This window comes from Amphiura filiformis, chromosome 6 (genome assembly GCF_039555335.1).
Source record: "Amphiura filiformis chromosome 6, Afil_fr2py, whole genome shotgun sequence".
Taxonomy (NCBI): Eukaryota; Metazoa; Echinodermata; class Ophiuroidea; order Amphilepidida; family Amphiuridae; genus Amphiura; species Amphiura filiformis.
The window spans coordinates 23,932,200-23,951,589 of NC_092633.1; the positions used below are offsets into that span (position 1 = coordinate 23,932,200).

The 19,390-nt window shown below is 35.0% G+C and overlaps 1 protein-coding gene across 2 annotated transcripts in view; it reads right to left on the reverse strand.

Annotated features, from left to right (window-relative positions):
- LOC140155172 (serine/threonine-protein phosphatase 2A regulatory subunit B'' subunit beta-like) overlaps positions 1-19,390 on the reverse strand; it is a 91,470-nt gene that overhangs the window by 42,857 nt on the left and 29,223 nt on the right. For both annotated transcript variants that reach the window (XM_072177902.1, XM_072177903.1), the window contains 3 exons: positions 11,376-11,564; positions 10,161-10,264; positions 5,455-5,557 (listed from right to left, as the gene is read on the reverse strand). In XM_072177902.1, coding sequence (XP_072034003.1) covers positions 5,455-5,557; positions 10,161-10,264; positions 11,376-11,564 — 396 coding nt within the window. The remainder of the gene's footprint in view (positions 1-5,454; positions 5,558-10,160; positions 10,265-11,375; positions 11,565-19,390) is intronic.

The window sequence follows — 19,390 nt, forward strand, 5'->3', positions numbered from 1 at the left end:
ATAATGTTAACTTTTTATTATCACTGTTAACACACTTTTCAGGTCATCACTATTGTACTGGGAATTACTTGAACCATCACTGGGATCCACAACATGCTCATCTATCAGGAGCACAGTTCTTTAACCCCAATACATTTGTACACGGGCCTATACATCAAATGACCTTTGAAAATGTGGGTACTAAAACTCATACTCTGCAACTTGAGGTCACATTTTGCACTATGATTGTTTAATTGAGGTTATTGAACTATGCATTGGGATGAGGCCATTGTGGTCCATAGTGCATGGAAGTAAGAATAACCTACTCTTGCCTAAGCTATGGTAATGCAACCTGAGATGGCAGACAAAATACTAGCAGCCAAGGGAGGTACGGTTGAAGGAGGGACCGCCTGCCTGCACGACTGTCCCAAATGGCACACGCTGCACCATGCTGTGTATGCGTGTTTTTGTGTGTGTCGGGGTGTGTGTGCGCTTTTTTAGCTGTGATGAAGTTCGGGTCACTACCCTTGATTTTTTTTTAAATCTTTACGTGCAGTTATGAGGTTCAGTATTCCATATCAAACAAATATACATTGCCTGTAACTGTATCTAACTGAACTGTTTACATTTGGAGTTCAGTGCTGAATTAAGAAATGTAAATGAACATTTTCCTAATTGTTTTCTTTATCAAGGAACATATGAAATTATAAATAATTCTTCACTTCTTGGCTACTTTATGAGACAATCCTTTCTAATGTACATCTAGCTCTACGCCTTACACACCTTGCCATTTACCCCATCCCTGTGAAATTTTTGCAAGCATGTGTATATTTAAGGCTTGTTTGGGTATATACAGAAAAGTTACTCCCAGTAGGCCCTATTATATTAAACTGGTCAAATTTACATATTTTCGACTGCTCAGTGCCGCAAGTGGGTAAGTGGGTAAGTGCAATAGCTGCCCTGTGAACATTTGGCAATTTACAGACAGTATATTGTACTCATCTACATATGGCAGCTACACATGGCAGCTATTGCACTTACCCATTTCTGGCACTGAGCAGTCAATTTGTAATTTACTTCTATGGGACCACTGTCATAAACACTTTTGCGCACATAACTATGTGAAATCGAATTTACCGTGTAGTGCTACATGACCAGCTCGCTTTTTATATTCTTTGCATAGTTGCCACAAAAAATTTATAAAGAAATCCCAGACGACGGTGGCCGACATTATTCATGTGGCAACAGCCAATAGCGTAAACAAAACAGACAATATGACGGCAACACTGCCTGGACGTTGGACGCCCGTGCCGAGGTGCGTTTTTTAGCTCTATTGGCCCTGTTACAGAAAAAAAAATGCACAAAATATATTTCTCAGTGCAATGTATACATTTTCACATGAAAATAAATATTATTGATTCAAAATGAATGTGAAGAAAAAAAATTATTATAGTCTGGCGGGATTGGGAATCGATCTTGGGACCTTCTGCGTGGGAGGCGAAAATCTTACCGCTAGACCAAGCAAGCATTGATACATGATGGGAGAATTTTTTAGTATATATATCATAAACATATCGTGCGTTATTCATACAAAACATTCAAAAAACAGTACTTACAATGAGGTTCACTGTCGAACCTCAACGGATTTAGACTGATAAAATAGTGCTTAATAACATGCATACACTTTTGGAATTATTTGAGACATTTTCGTGTTTACGTGTAAAACCAATGACGACGTCAAAATTCAGTCAATCTTGGCCGGCCACCCCTGGAAATCCCTTGAAATTGAAACCAACAAATGCCTTTTTGTCTGTTTGATTGGTTTGGTATTATCTTATTTCTATGTTAACAGACAGGACTCACTGAATATCATTGGATTACCAATATGATCTGTATGCCGGCCATGTATATAGCATACACATATGGTTTTCCATAATAATTTGCTAAATCAAAAGGTTACAAGCCAAGATAATATAACACACAAATGCAAATATTAAATTGTCAATGCATTCTCCCATCAAAAAGCACATTAATTTGAAGATGGGTAACTAAATGTTACAAACAATTTATTTAATGTCCTGAGCTATACACTTTAATCCCTCTGAAAGTCATTTTACCACAAATATGTAATCCCATTCACTTGCTACCACTTTATGGAAGTAGTTGTATAGTGTAGCTTTGTGAACTCAAGCTGATGCAATGTGATATTAATGCCCCCTTCTCATTTCTTGCTAAATGAAACCATACCATTAGTTGGCCCCACACATATTGCCATCTAGTCGGCCTACATCCACTTTTCAAGCATCAGTATGCACTAGGATCCACAACATGCTCATCTATCTGGGCTCAGTTCTATAACCCCAATACATTTGCACATTCATTGAATGACCTTTGAAAATTTGAGTACAAAAACTCATACTCTGCAACATGAAGTCAAATTTTGTTTAATTGAGGTTATTGAACTATGCAATTAAGATGAGGCTATTGTGGTCCATAGTGATGTCTTGTTCTCTCATTGAAAATAATATGGCTGCATCAGTCTGCAAAGCTTATCATGTTTTACTTGCCTCATACCATTTGAATTGAGGAAACAGTACAGCGATGGGATCAGTGAGGACAAGCCGTTGTTGATAGACTAGCTCACTGTCTCTCCTTTACTATCCTATATAGAAAGACTTGCATGCATTACCTGATGAGGTAGACTGTATGAAGTATAGGAGATGTAATTTCATGGCTGCTTTGTGGTTATTTCATGGTCAAGACTTTCCAGGGAGTTCTCCAGAGAGAGTCACTTTTCATGAAGCTACATTTATATTTACACAGGAGAAAACTGTGTTAAAAGAGATGCCCCGTTCGAGAAATGAATATTCAATGCTGAATACTTTTAAAGACCCTGTCCCTGTATTACCTTTATTAGGGGTGTGCAAGGCCACAGACCAAAAACGAGGACAATATCTATAAAAAAAAATGCTGAAAACAGAGAAAAATCAGGGCAAAAACACTCACAGAGGAACTCTCACACCCCTGCTTTATTCTGTGTGCATTCGCGAGTAGGGGTGCTTGTGCAAAATTTCACAGACACAGGGTGATTTTGCAAAACATTTTTCAAACACATCTTTGCGAAATTGTAAGAAAAAAAAGTAAAATAAATATGCTTATTCATAAGTCTTCTAAATTCTTACTTTTGGGAAACAAATAAACACAAACTTCCCTTGATTTATTTAAAGCAGCTATAGCAGTCAATAACACATAACTTCTTTCCGAAGTGAACATTTCATTTCTACTGACCGGTAGGACAAATGAAATATAAGGTTGCAAATAGATCACTTTGCAAGTTGAAGAAAGAATACCCCGCCCTAAATGCAGCAAAGCGATTTAGGCCTATTAGATTACATGTTAGAGATGCATTAAAAGATTGCTTTGCACAAATTGCAATTAGCACCAGTATTGCTAGCTAATTTGTGGTTCTCAAATGCCGTAATAACACACAGCTAGGCAAAAATAAGGAATTACATGCATCTCCTACATGTACATAGAAATACATTATGATTCCGGTGCCAAATTCATCTTTTAAATCCAAATTTGATGATTTTTGTGTCAAATTTGTTGTATCTGGTGAAAATGTGAAAGAAACACACTCGGCAGTCCACGCTTTATAATGCGTGCCGGTTCGAAATTCTGAAAATTGGTGAAAGCGTGGGGGTTTAAACTTTTTGGGTAAAAAGCGTGGACTGATATAAAGCGTGGGATTAAAATAAAAAGCGTGGGGCTTCTTCCAACTTACAGTATATTTTTATTGAATGATAAAATAATCATAGTTCCAAGAAAATCGCCAAAACTTGCACACTATGTCGCAAGATAAAATTCCATTTGATGCAGGCTCGCGCTTGTTTACGTGAATCCAGTGCAATGTACACAATATCCTCCCCGGAAGCGCTGCCAAAACACCTACGTCATATGCAAATGTCCGATTTTCCATGACGTGTTATTTTTCTTTACATTGATCGTATATGAGTGGCGTCATTAACATGCATAATTGATTGAGCGAAGCAGCACGGAAGAAGTAGGATATAGTCGCTGAACACAGCGCACGCCAAGTTTCATGACAAGAACAACATTTGAACACCATAAAAGTACAGTCCCCTTCATTAAAATGCTTATTTTACAGTGCAGTAGTAGTTTTTCACATATAATTTGCATTGTTCACGTAATGTATCAATTAACTTATTGGAGAGAAAAACATCGGACTCGCACATGTGAAATAGGTGCAGAATTCGGCGTACTTGATACTTCAAACCAAATTGCGTGCGACTTTGTCAGTTTACAAATAGCGGAAAAAGCAAAAAGTGGTGGGGGTCAAGAATTTTCAGTATAAAGGGTGCCTCAGTAAAAAGCGTGGGGGTCAGGAATTTTCAGTATAAAGGGTGCCTCAATAAAAAGGGTGGGGGTAAAATAAAAAGGGTGGGAGTCAAACCCCACTGCCGAGTATGGAAAGCTCACAGAGTTTAATTTGTATTAAAAAAAATCAAAATTTCTGTTGACGAATTTGTACTAATCCAACTGACCAACTCATTCATATATTGAAATTGTTGGAGACAATTCCTGTTGATATCATTTTTGTCATATACTGTATAATATAACTTTTTAATCCCACAATTAAAATCATGCATAATGCATCAACAAAATGTACTAATATGTGACACAATCTGGTCCATAGAGGCCACAGGCAGCAAATTTAAAATTGAGATAAAGGCAAAAATATGGAGTAAAAAACAATAAAATAAAATCAATAAATGTGCGCTACACATAAGTACCAGCACACTTCAACAATTATTCCATTGCCATTAGGATATATCAAAATCATTTCCGCTTCCACAAGTCCGCAACTGATGCACAGGTACTCTCAGCCAACTTAGATTATGATTACTCCCAGCAACTCCCCATTTTACACCTGGTGGAGTGAAGCAATTGGAAATTAAGCCGTCTTGCCCAAGGACGCAACACACTGGCCATGGTGGGGCTTGAACCTGTAACCTTTCGATTATGAAGCTCGCGCCCTAACCATTAGGCCATCACAAAACTTCATAACTTTAGAACCAAGTGTGCCAGACCTTTAATGTTTTCAGTATATGATAGCCTAATGTTTGTGTAATAAGGTAATACTAACTCAACTGTCCAAAATGCCTCCTTTAGCCTCCATGGACCAGACGTGTCACATATTATCCTTATCACCCAACCAGGCCAAAGGATACAGTTTTGAAAATAAATTATTACCACCATGATCATGCCATATTAACCAAGAATACTACTGCAGGAATCTTTAAATCCCTCGCATATCTGATTACTAAGTTACTATTTATAATGTCAATTTCTTATGTATTTTATTGTTTTGTGCTCCTATCTATATCCCAATTTCTCATTTGCTACCTTAGGCCTCATTGTATCAGATCGAATCACAAATGTTGAGACACTCACCTGTATTATTGGGTAAAAATCATCAGCCGTTATATACCTATTGCCGGGGCATGCTAATAATCTAAAAAACCTGGAAGCATCATCATGACATTCTTTGATGAGCCTGCAAAAATAATACAGAAAATCATAGCATTTATTCTTCAACCTTCACAGTTGCTGCACCTTTTCAAACGTACACTTTATAATATGATGTTAACAGACAAATACAGAGAAACTCATGTTTGAAGACTGCTATATGTCAAGCGCCCCAGCAAAATTGAACTGAGATAGTCACTTGAATATTTAAAGCAATGATGCCACGTTTTACAGTTTAAAGTGGAGAAGACATTAAACATTTCATCACGCTATGATCTCTTTTTTTTTCCTTTAAATGTCAAATGATTCCCCTTTCCTTAATTCAAATCACATACTGGAGAAACAGTTTGCAATGTTCTGACATATTTGCATTGAGTGATTTAGTTACCTCTGCCACTAGTACTAATGGATATTTACTTTTAGCTAATAATTTATTTACATTCCGATATAGTTACAGAGTAACTAATCGACCAAAATGTATTCAGTGTTACTTCTGGTAAAATATATAATGAGCTCATAAATTCATATTTATATGCAGGTAACTACAAATCAATTTATTTGGCATCAGTTATTCAGATATGGTCATTTTCACGGTAAAGGGTGTAACTTTTGATTTTTAGGGTCAAAATTTCAAACCACTTAAATATGTTTCTGTTTACTGAAATCATGCATAGAAGCAACTTAATTTCAAGTAAAATAATGTTTCAAGGCTTAAACCTTTTGATTTCTAATAAAAAATTTGACATTTGCATAACATTTTGGTTAAAATCTAAGAAAAATGTATTTTACATAACCTCAGAAAATTTTGACATGAAAGCTGGAATACATGTGAAATTCCATTCCAAAGTAAGTCAACAGATATAAGTTAAATTTTATACCATGTTTTGCTATGTTTGTAATTGCAGTTTTGAAAAATTTTAACATCAAGTGTCATTTACAATGGAAATTTCCAAACCTTAAACATATTTTTTAAGTTTTAATTGGGTTCCTAAAATAATTTGAATGTCTAACTTCATGTACAAATACTACTTGATGAAAGGAAGCTCCCAGCCAAGTTTCACAGAAATTGGAGTTATTTTTTAGAATTGGCAATTCAAGCGATTTGTGTTTCGGAGGCTTCAGTTAACAACACAGGTGATCATAAAAGTAAAATATTTAGCTAACTACTACAAGTTGACATAAAAAAATAGGTAAAAATATCACAATTACCAATTTTCATGCTTTGCTTCTAAGTATTGAATTTCAGTTGTGACAAAATTAAATTATCACAGCAAGTCATTTTTTTGTTTCGAGGCTTCATGTTAACAATTGTTAAACATTGCAGAAGTAGTTTTTTGAAAACAACAGTGTTGGGATCATCTAAGCTGTTATTTTCTTGTGTGTATTGAATCAATGATTCTATGCGGCAGATATTGTAGATTTATCACACATTAATTTTTTTCACCCATTTGTTAAGTATGGTGTTTTTTGCATGTGAAGCCTCCGAAACAGGCTTTTTAAGGTATCAGTATATTTTTCAAACATTAACCATAATGTCAATTTTTTTTTTTTTAATTTATGACATTCTGCACATATCAAGTAATAATTACAATGCAGATATCAGTATGAAACACACCAATTTAGATATGCATAGATGATAATTAAGTTTACTGTTGTTTCGGAGGCTTCATTTGTTTCGGAGGCTTCAATTGTTAACGGAAAGTTTGTATTGGGTCCCATTTTCAAACGGTGATATATATCTCCACGATTTAAAAACATGTGACTTGAGGATCTAGTTTGCTACATTTTAATAAATAGATTGGATGAGCTCTTTTATTTATATTTGCACAAGCTTGCTGAACAGTTTGTTTCGAGGCTTCAAAAAGTTAACGGAAAAACGGCTATTTGAAGTCAAGATTTATATAAAATTTTAAAAGCTTGCAAATCGGCTAATTTTTGTTACCCATTTCAAGTTAAGATAACAACTGTTATGAATCAAGAAGAAGTGAAGAAATAACCAAGAATTATGAACCAAAGCTACACCCACAAAGTTTGTTAACAATTGTTAACGGAAAATGAAGCCTCGAAGCGATAAATATCGAAGTCGGTTCTCAAAAATACAGGGCCGTTCACAATTAAATCTAATGTGGCAGTGTTTACTGAACATATGACTGTACTTTCAGGATAAGAAAAATTATCCATGAACTAACTGAAGAAAACACAGGGTTTTACAAAAATGTTACTGTTTTTATAGTTTTTCAAAATGGCAATATTAAGTACATTTAAGCCTGCTAAAACTGAACGCAGTAACTCCCAAAGCTGATTATGCTACCCAAGGTAGCTGCTAACTAGATGACTTATGTGGCCAAAAATTATGGAATTCTGTGGCTTTATTAGAACACTACGGATTAAAATGTTAAAAATCCAAAGTTACACCCTTTACCGTGAAAATGACCATATACCATATTCTACATAATTAACGCCCAGGAGGACTTACTAGTAAAATATTAACTTACACTGTACAAGTTTTTAGGCATCATTGTCACATTATTAAAAAAACACCATAGAAATTTATGCTTTTGGTCCTTACTTCCCAAAATTGGTCAAATATTAAAATATTTAGCTTTTATTGGTAGTTAGGTTCAACTAAAATGATTACAATTGAGCTGATTTATTTGGCAAAACAGGAAAATATTTAAGTTGGAGAAATAAAGTTAAAATATGTGAACAATTAAATATGTTTTTACACAAGGTTCCACATACATAAATGATAGCCAGTGAAAAAATCCACTGACCATCCAGGATTTGAACCTGGGACATTCGTTTAGTAAATCCTGGATGGTCAGTGAATTTCTCATAGGATAATATTGATACAATAAAAATTAGTTCTGTATTTTCTGGAATCTGTAATATTGATCCAGATTACTCTCAGCCAGTCGGGCATGTAATTTTGCAATTTTACCACTGGAACACAAAGTTAAGGGGGTACTATACCCCTGCCAAATTTTATGCATATTTTTGCATTTTTCTCAAAAATTATAAGCGCATTGGTGACAAGTAAGATATGTATATTATAGGGGCAAGGACTACAGCTACTGCACTGGAAATTTTTATTTCAGCACAGACAACAGTTGTGGAGTTACAGTCAAAAATGAGGGAAAACCAATATTTGATCAATAAATCAATAACTGCTTGCCTTGAAATGCTGAATTTTCAGTGCAGTAGTTGTAGTCCTTGCCCCTATAATATACATATCTTACTTGTCACCAATGCGCTATAATTTTTGAGAAAAATGCAAAAATAGGCACACAATTGGCCAGGGGTGTAGTACCCCCTTAATATCCATCGGCTCTCGGATCTCATGCTGTGGTGTTAAAGTACATCTGAGCAGGGTAATACTTGTAAAATGTAATTATTGCTGAACCATGAAATGGTATCAGCCTATATTAGTGAATGTTACTAGCTTACTTACTAGCTAGCTTACTTACTAGCTTACTAACTGACTAACCATTTGGTCTAAAATGGACATATCTCTAAATGCCACGAAGGTATGACCCCCCAAGTGGTGTCATATGAAAGAGAAAAATGTAAAGAATATAATAAAAATATTTCCAAACGTCAGAGGTCATCTAGGGGTCACATGGGTCAAAAAAGGTCATTTTAACTGAAAATGTTCCAATTGAGCTTAAATTTAAATGCAATGATCCTTATGACATTCTAAACATGTTTAAAACATTTAAAAATTTATTTAAGGTCATTAAGGGGTCATAAAGGGGTCAAAGGTCAAGTTTGTCAAAATGCTTCAATTGAGCTGAAATTTAAATGCAATGATCCTTATGACATTCTAAACATTCAAAAAATATTTTAAAATTCATTTAAGGTCATTAAGGGGTCATAAAGGAGTCAAGGGTCAAGTTTTTCAAAATGCTCCAATTGAGCTGAAATTTATATGCAAAGATCTTTATGACATTCTAAACATTTTAAAAACATTTTCAGATTCATTTAAGGGGTCATAAAGGGGTCAAGGGTCAAGTTTTCCAAAATGCTCCGATTGAGCTGAAATTTAAATGCAATGATCCTTATGACATTCTAAACATGTTGAAAATATTTTAAAATTCATTTAAGGTCACTAAGGGGTCATAAAGGAGTCAAGGGTCAAGTTTTTCAAAATGCTCCAATTGAGCTGAAATTTATATGCAAAGATCTTTATGACATTCTAAACATTTTAAAAACATTTTCAGATTCATAAAGGGGTCAAAAGTCAGTGCTTCAATTGAGCTGAAATTTAAATGCAATGATCCTTATGACATTCTTAACATGTTTTAAATATTTTAAAATTCATTTAAGGTCATTAAGGGGGTCATACAGAGGTCAAAGTCAAGTTTTCAAAATGCCAGCTTTCCACGATCAAGGTATATTGAAACGGCAATTAATGACAGTCCTTTTTAATTAACACCACTCGGGCGGTCATACCTTTGTAGCATTTCAAGATTATGTCCATTACAGACACCGGGTGACAGTGGTATAGGCCTACCACAATACATGTAGCCTATACTGCCGAAGCCACATGGTTCAGCTATGGTGCGGTTATCGCTCTAGTAAGTTATAATGTAACAAAGCTGATTTGAAATGGACCTAGCGGTGCTACTTACTTGTTCCACATAGTAATAAACATATCTGCAGTAACGTAACCTGAATGTTCACCATCTGCAGCCAAGAATAGAGGTATTCTCCAATACTTGGGACATTTACATGCCTGCAATATACGAATATATAACAATATAATCATGATTAAAATAACCACTATTATACAAAACACTGCAGATATTTTCAAATTGAAGTTTCAAAACTTCATAACTCTTGCATATTCATAAGATAAATTGTTGAAAACATTTAATTTGTTATGATTTCAGGTATATTACTTTATTTACAAACATGGTTGAAAAGATGAAGTAAATACCTTCATTTGATGCATTAATTTTGTGTATGAGGCATAAGTGGAAAAAAAGTTCGTCTCTCAAACATTTTGCAAAATAATATGTGCAATGCACTTTTTCTGAAGAAAGACAAGCGAAATGATATGCAGTATTTTTTATTCTTCATTAACATGTTTGTAGCCCACTTTTTCTTGTTTTTTGCTGATACCGCTGCCACTTTTTTTATAACTAAAAAAAACATGTAAAAATGGCCCAGCGCATATAGAGCTGTATGCTCAGGATGGGCCCGCAAAAGACACATCCGGCGGGCCCAAATGGCCCACAAAAATTTGTGGCAATTTTTCTCACTTTTTTGTGGGGTTCATAGGTTAAAACCAATGGCCCACTTGGGCCCACAAAAATTTGTGAGGGCCCTCAAACATTTAAGATCAAGGGCCCAAATGGCCCTCAGAAATTCTGGCTTATTTCGAGGCCTGTTTCAGATACTTATGCGCATGTGTATGAGAGCCAAACCTTTTTGAGAATACTTTTAGTAAAGTTGCTGTATAAGTGTTCAACAATTGTTTTTGCAATTAAGAACTTGTGATTTGTGGTTTATTTAGGGATTTGATCATGTTTCACCGTTGTTCATCGCCTTTTTACAAGGATGCTTCTACATCGTCTGCCTGATTTACTTTGCGAGGATGGCTTCACTGCCCCAGCAAAGTAATCCAGTGAAATATGTGGAAGGTCGAAGGTGGGTGAATAAGCAATTTTTAGCACACAATTTTGGAGCACTTTTTAAACATAATGCTCGAAAAAGTTTGTAAAAACAGCTGCTTGAAGCAAATCATGATTAGAAAATTGAATGATTGGAATTTAGGCACCCAATATTTTTAATGTGTAAAGGGGTGGCAAAGCAAAAATCAAACAAAGAAAAGAAGCTCCTACCTTTGACACTTCTTCCATTTGGTTCCTGTAAGCTTTGTTCTCTGGTAGTGTATTAAACACATGTTTAATTCTTTGTAGTACTGTTTCATTTTCTTGTTTTGACAAAGGTTTGCCAAACGGGAAGTAAAATTGTGGAATTTGGATTGGCTTCTTGGAGTTGTTGCTTGATTGCCTTTGCTCATGGAATAACTGCAATAAGGAATACAAATATATTAGATTAATATGGTGAAAATATTTAATAATATCATTCATTTGTATAAAATGAGGGAGTGTATAATATTTTATAGTAGATAGCGATGTTCAGACCCATGTGCAGATGTACATGGTATAAACTAGGGATATTTAATACAGAAAAGTCTCAAAATATGAATATTGATCCTGATCTTTTAAAGGAATATTGATGAGGAGTGCCACCCCTGGTGGAAAAACTATTTTTATTCACGATATTCTATTGACCCGGCATTATGAGGAGTGTTACCCCGGTGCGGAAATAATTTTTATTACATTTCTTATTTTTTCTCTTTCATTTGACACTAATCAGGGGGGTCATACCTTCTTGGCATTTTGAGAAATGAAAAGGAACCAAAATATGAACATTGAACCAGGTCTTATGATAAGTGGCTCCCCGTGTGGAAATATTTTTATTCTGTTCTTTACCGTTTTCCCTCTCATTTGACGCCACTCGGGGGAGGGGGGTCATACACTATTTGTCAGAAATCCCCCCCAAAAAAAAAATAGGTATAGGTGAATAACCACTTAGGCTATACAGTACATCTTCATTCAATGATAAAATACTACTCTTGCTTGACTTTAAGAACTCTGGTCTAGAATATTTTCTACATGTGTAATTTAAACTCCCAAGCCAACAACAAATCATCGACACTGAGAGTACAATATTTAATGGCCCTCAGGACTGGAATACTTTCCATACCACAGCAAGCAGATTTCATGCACAATGTAACATGGGTTCCAATTCTGCAACAGGAAAGCCTTAAATCAAAGTAGCATTTTGGCAGTAGAGTTAAATGTCAGTCAGTATGTCTATTTACTGCCAGGCCAGTAAGTATTTAATACCAATAACACTTTTTTATGTGGTAAATTTCAACAGAACATGAAGAACAAAAGGTCTTAATTTGCAACAGAAGTCAGGTTGACCTACAGGTGATTTGTGAAATGCATTTCACAGTCTTGGCAAGTCTTTCTCATTTTCATCATGAAGCAATGTTTTTATTGACATGCCAGATTTTCAAAGAATGTTTATTTTTTTAATTCCCTTACATTTTGCGCTGACTCTGCAAGTTGATTAACTCAAGAAATTAAATTTCCCATGTGAGGCTTTTAGTATGTTACTTTTAAGTAACATAGTACTACCCATATCTGTTTTTAAAGAAGGACATGCTGATGATTGTTTTAAAAAAACCAATCATCAGCATGTCCTTCTTATTCTTCATTTCTTGACATGGGCACATTTAATATATATAGAATGATGCAAGGAGCACTGCAGAATGATGTTCATCACAAATATCTGTCTTAAATGCATTTAAAATATATATATGAAAAGATGAAAATCTGTTGGAAACATCATTTTAAATAGAACATCCATTCTTTATAAACAATATAAACCAACAAATATTAAACAGAACAACTAAATTTAGGGTGTAAAATATGAAATCCAACTATAAGGATTTTTACCAGGAAAAAAAATTATAATTTTGAACTAAAATTGGGATTTTTTTTTGCAGAAAAGCATTAAGGGGGTACTACACCCCTCGTTAAATTTGTGCCTATTTTTGCATTTTTCTCAAAAACTAATAACACAGTGGTAATAAAAGTTATAGGGGCAAGGAATCCAATTACTACACTGGAATTTCAGTGACCCAAGTCAAGCGGTTTGTTATTTATGATAAGAAATAAGGTACAGCTAGGATGTACCTCGTTTCCTATCATATATACTGAACCGCTTGTCTTGAGTAACTGAAATGTCAGTGTAGTAATTGGATTCCTTGCCCCAATAATATACATAGCTTTTGTTACCAGTGTATTATTATTTTTTTATTTATATTCTAAAATAGTCACAAATTTACCACAGGGGTGTAGTACCCCCTTAAAGAAACATACTTGAATCTTACAATACCACTCAAATGAAAGGTTTATTGAGCTCCTTCATATGATGCCAAGTAATTTGTCATTAACATGATTGTGGAACACTATTGAGTTATCAAACTTTTCTAAATTTTCACATGTACTTAACCAGTAAACCTACATAATTTGTACAATTTGTTTTTGGTCATTACAACAATCATTACCTTTATTTTGTCATATGAATTTGTCCTGTTCACTCAAGCTTCATTATCACCGCGACTTGTTTTCGGGTCAGAAAAGGCTTGAAAAACCTTGAAAAATGGCCAATTTTGCACGGTTTTGACTCCGTTCTTTGAATAGAAAGGTATTTTTTCATGGACGAAAAGGGCTTGTTGAAGCTTAGTTTGTTACCGATCTTGTAGTATAAAATTTATATTTATATCTTGTAAAATCCGCCGCGTCATTTAATTTTTTTTCTGTTTCCAAGTTTCGCCAAATTTCCTGTGGCATGATCGTTTTTTGGTCCATGGTGACCGGCTTCCTCTGCGTATAAATACTCCCGGAGTGTATTATTTATTTTGGACGAAAGCGCCATCATTTTACTGGCAATCTTAGCCAAATGCTGATATAAAATTCTTTCCAATTGGTTAAAATAAAGCACCGTCAATTGTAACAACCAATACAAAGCGGCGTAATATCAGCAATTTCCATAGCGTTTGCATGGGTGACAAACTTGGCCACGGGACTCGGCTTCCTCCGATCAAAATAACCTTGCTAATGTAGATATATACACAATATTATATGTACAGAAAGCTGAAAATGTGTTTGTTTTCACTGTTGTTTTTAAATGTCATAAAAATAAATTATTGGGGGCTACACACTAAAAACTACGGGGTTATATTTTCCGTGGTCATTTTGAATTGACCACGTTTGGGGTTGTTTTGACCCTTCAAGGGGGTTGTACTGTTTTAATTTGACCACATTCACGAGGTCATTTTAGCCACGCATTTAACGTGGTCAAAAACTTAGTGGTCATTTTGCCGATACCGTCGGCGCATTGATATCAGTTTCAATCTTCCGCTTTGAAAATCTCAATTCATAAATGAGTTTAAACATGAGCTGCAATTAATGTTTGTTGATTAATAAATAAAACTAATTTTTTGACCGGTTACCCAATTTGTCAACTTTATAATGACTTGCATTTGAACTATTTGCACACACGGTGTGCATCGGCTCACGTGGTCACATCAGCGCCATATTTGTTCTGATTGTGCAGCTCAGCGGATTGTCGTGTGTGCTTGTCTGCATGATGGAAAATGAAAAGTTAGTTGAAAAGTGAGACTGCAAGGATGCATTGACCCTTGTCTATGCACGCAGATTCATTCCAATTTCATGCTGTCGTGGCTGGTGTCTTGGCTGCAGTTGTTATAAGCTTATATCATGTAAGCTTATAATACGTGAACTGTCCTAGGCGATGACTGACTGTGTGTGAGTGTGTGTGAGTGTGAGTGATACAGATGCATTTTGCAGTTTGCTGTTTATGTAATGCTTTCTCTGTGCAGAAACACACTTATGTCCTGGTGGGACCAGCATGACCATAGGCCGACTAAAAAAATCCAAACAACCCCTAAATGTGGTTATTGAGTAACCCTATAAAACAACCCTTTCAAATGGGTCATTTCATTTGACCCCGAAATGAGGTCATTAAGTAACCCAATAAGGCAACCCTTTTGAAGGGGTCATTTCATTTGACCCCGAAATGTGGTAATATTTTGACCCCAATGGGGTTACTATTTGACCCAAATACGTAGTCATTGCAATGCCCCCGACCAATGGGGTCAAAATGACCCCGTTAGTGGTATGGTGTTTAGTTGATAACTATGCTGGGGTCAAAAATGACCCCGTTTGGGTCATTTTTTGACCCCGTAGTTTTAAGTGTGTATGACGAAAGAACAAAAAATATGTTCCACAGTTTCTAACTGTTTCATGATCCAGTAACGCTGTGTGTGCGGAATTTCGTATCGAACAATAGAAATGTTGTTTGCATTGCTTTGTGTGTATTGAACAGTAGATGGTGGTCAGAAAAAATCGATAAATGTCCAGTGAATTTACTATACAATTTCACTGAACAAAATTGCCTTGGAGAAATTCATATGTTGTATCTAATATCTCATTTTTTAAAACTTGGATTTAAAACAGGTAGGCCTACTAGTTAGAAGTGGTTTAACGTATAACAGTCTACAAAATGAACGAAAATATGAGCACTGATAACAATATTCGCATAACGTAAATAGTCTTGTGATCACAAATCATTATCAACGATTAATGGTCATTTACACATACATTTACACGAAACATGATAACATCCTCATAGATAAACAGTGCAGCACATTTGGGTATTTGGCAGTGTACGAAGCATGCAATTTGAAAATGACACTGCAGGCTAATTTATATAGTGATTTAGTGATGGTGAAATCTGAGTGCAAAAATGTTGCTGTATCGTGTTATTATCCTGTGGAGCAAATTACACTGACTAGATGGTCAACAGAATTGCTCATTAACATACTTTACCGACTAGTTGTACCATGGTTGTACGCAGCAAGAATTTACAATTTAATGTGCATGTACCAACTTATATTGCGAAAGTTTGAACTTGTCTCACTTACTTACTCTGAACGAAGACAAATGCACATAAACATTTGCAATTTCACACTATTTTGATCCATATAAATAAAGGTGAAGTTTGGTTTTATATTGGCCTTAATGAAAATAATTGGTAGACTAGCTGGTAATGAATAGTTTTATTTCTCTTACGGTTTTGTTTGTATGTTTGTTTGTTCCAGAGAGAGCCTGCGTGTCAAGCAGGGTTGCTGCATGCATGCCAACTGTGACAGACATTGATATGCTGAGGTTGGCAAACCAACCACCAATACATTAAAGCTAATAATGCCAGAATATTCTTGACATCAAAAGAAATTTTTAAGAGATTTCCCCTTCAAAAATGTGTCACATGAAAATGGACCAATATGACATGGATGTTAAAATTCTGTTGTGCATGTAGCTTCATTTGATTTAAACATCATCAAAGTGATGGCACTATCCACAAATGTATCTGTATTTACCTAAACACATTGGGATGCTTGTATTCTATATCTACATCTACAAAATTACTCAACAAAGTTGCATGAAAGCGATATCTTTAAAAAGTATCTTCTTTATCCAAAAGTATCTTCTTTCTGGAAGACATAACAAATGTGGCTTTGTATCGAAGTTCTTAAAAATTACAGGCAAAACAATAATTTAGCAATTTTCACTTTTTAACAATGGAACTGATGCTTTTCCCATGAATGTTCACATACTCAAAAAGTGCTGGAAAAAAGAGGTGCTGCTAGAAAATATACGTTTTGGAGGTTCCAGAACAGTACATGTGTACTGCTGCAAGAACATGATTTGGACAGCTGTAGTCATGACAGTGTTCAATGGTGGTATCCTAGATGTTACAAAATTGATCACAAACAGGTAATCAAATTCACTTATTTGTGATCAAAAAAGGTGTTGTTAGCAATATTAAGTTTTGAACATCTTATTACGATTCTGACTGTTTTGTACCTACATCACATCTACACTAATATTGGTAGAAATGGTAGAAATGCATCATTTACATTATGCCAATTCCAGTAAACCTACTTAATTCGGGCAGTTGCAAGGAACGATATAAAGCCATACCAACAGCGAAACAGACAGGCAAACAGTTATATTTACAGCTGGAAACAGATTACGAGACAGGCATTGCTACTGGTAATCATCACTTGACAATTTCTCAAGATTTAAAAACTTTAATTTAATTTCAACTAGGCCTTATGCCAACATCCATTGGATGCTTATATTTTTCTTTTCATTTTAATTAAACACTAGAATTACATTGAAAAGCTTTCGGCTTATGGGAAAGGACTATCAAAAGTTTTATAATCATTGAATTCCCAGTAAAATATCTCAGTATTTCGAATTTAAATTCAACAGTCTTGGCTGTTATTTGTAATTTCATACAACTAGTTCAAATGTTTCCACTTACTTGCGGACATTTTGAAAACTGACAGTTTCTTTATCTGTTGCAGTGACGATCTGTGTACAGCTGGTGATTTCTGCTGCTTAGCAACGGAGTTGACAGTTGATTTTTCTTCAGTTGTCAGATCGTCAAAGATGTGACTCACTCAAGTTGTATTGCCCCTTGTCTCTGTTCATGGTTTTTCCCGCTTTCTAATGGTGATCGCCTCCTTAACCCATCTCTTATATCTATCACTACTCTTTGCCAACGATTCTAACCTCCTCCCAATTGATAACGTGATTGTTGTCTACTTCAAGGCGATCACCATTTAAGCGGGGAAAAACAATGAACAGAGACAAGAGGCAATACAACTTTAGTCACATCTTTTGCAACAATAGCATCGATAAAGAAAATGTCAGTTTTCGAAACTTCTGCAAGTAAGTGGAAATATTTGGACTAGTTGTATGAAATTGCATATAACAGCTTATCATGATCAGTCCTGATGAATATCTTCAAAAAGCAGTCTTGGTTCCTTTGAATATTAAAACATGATCCAATTTGATAAGGATTACCAGATTGGGCTGGAAGTTTTTTTGACAATAAAGTCACTCACTAAATTAGCAACAACAACTATAACAGCAGCAAAAAAAACTCTGCCCACTGTCACTAAAACACCTACCTACACCTACAACAGCTGAAATTTTTTTTTTTAATTAAAAAACCTAGCGTAACTTAAACATCCCTTTAATAATCCTTCCGGAAGTCTTATAGTGCATCCTGTATCCTGTTTGTTTGTTGGTTGGGTTTTTTTTCTTTGTATTTTTTATCACATTTACACCAATCCTCATTGGTGACATTTGATGTCATTTGGTTTTGGTCATTCAAATTAATCTATCATTGGCATCAATAACATGATGCAAATTCTCCACAGTCACTGACAGTGACTTCAAAAGAATTTATCTGGACAGTTTATACCAACGCCGCTTTACAAAAAGCTCATCCTTTGCAGCGATTAACAAAAAGCTTGTCAATGTGTGCTCTTTGACATCAAGATGGGAAAACAATTTATTACATCACAGATACATCATGGTTAGTCATATGTTCATCTCGACAAACATAATTCTTTCATGTACCATCCATAAAATACTGCCTGCATGATAAGCCCATGAATCAATGTACTAGTATTTGAGCATATACCAAAGCTGCTGTTGAATTGCAATTTTTATCTGGTTGCTTACAATTGAACTTTAATGCATGGTTAGAGTTATCAAAATTAAAAGCATGTGGCAGCCTAACCAAGTGATTTCTCACATGTTTTATTACAGCCAAATTGACTAATTTCAGAAATGATGAGACTTCACCTTAAGAAACGTTTTACAGTACAATTTGAACAAGTTCTCTATAAATTTTGATCACATATTTTGAGTTAATTTCTTATTTTTGTAATAAATTTTTTGTATGACTTAGCAGAATTTGAATGCAAGCACTTATGTGTAGCTGGTCCTGATGAATTTCTTTCCAAAATGTTTTTGTCACATTATCTCAAGAACTGTAACACTTTGTGCATATTGTATAATGTGCTTGGGTTGTTGTACACCTGTGTCACTTTCTCTACTTAACTGTTCACTAATTTTTTGTATTCTGCTTTAACGCGGCTGTGTACTCTAGACATTGTTTCTTTCGCGAAATTGAGCTTTTTTGAAATGTATTTACTTTGTTATGTTTTTTATAAATACAAGGAAAGAAAATCCAGATTTGTTAACTCTAACTGCTCGATTTTATGGATTTTATTTCACTATTTCACTCGCTTCCGCACTTTAAAAGGAAAGAAAATCTTTGTTGTACCATCGGGGTACACGCGCGCAACAACGCATCACGCTTTGGAGAC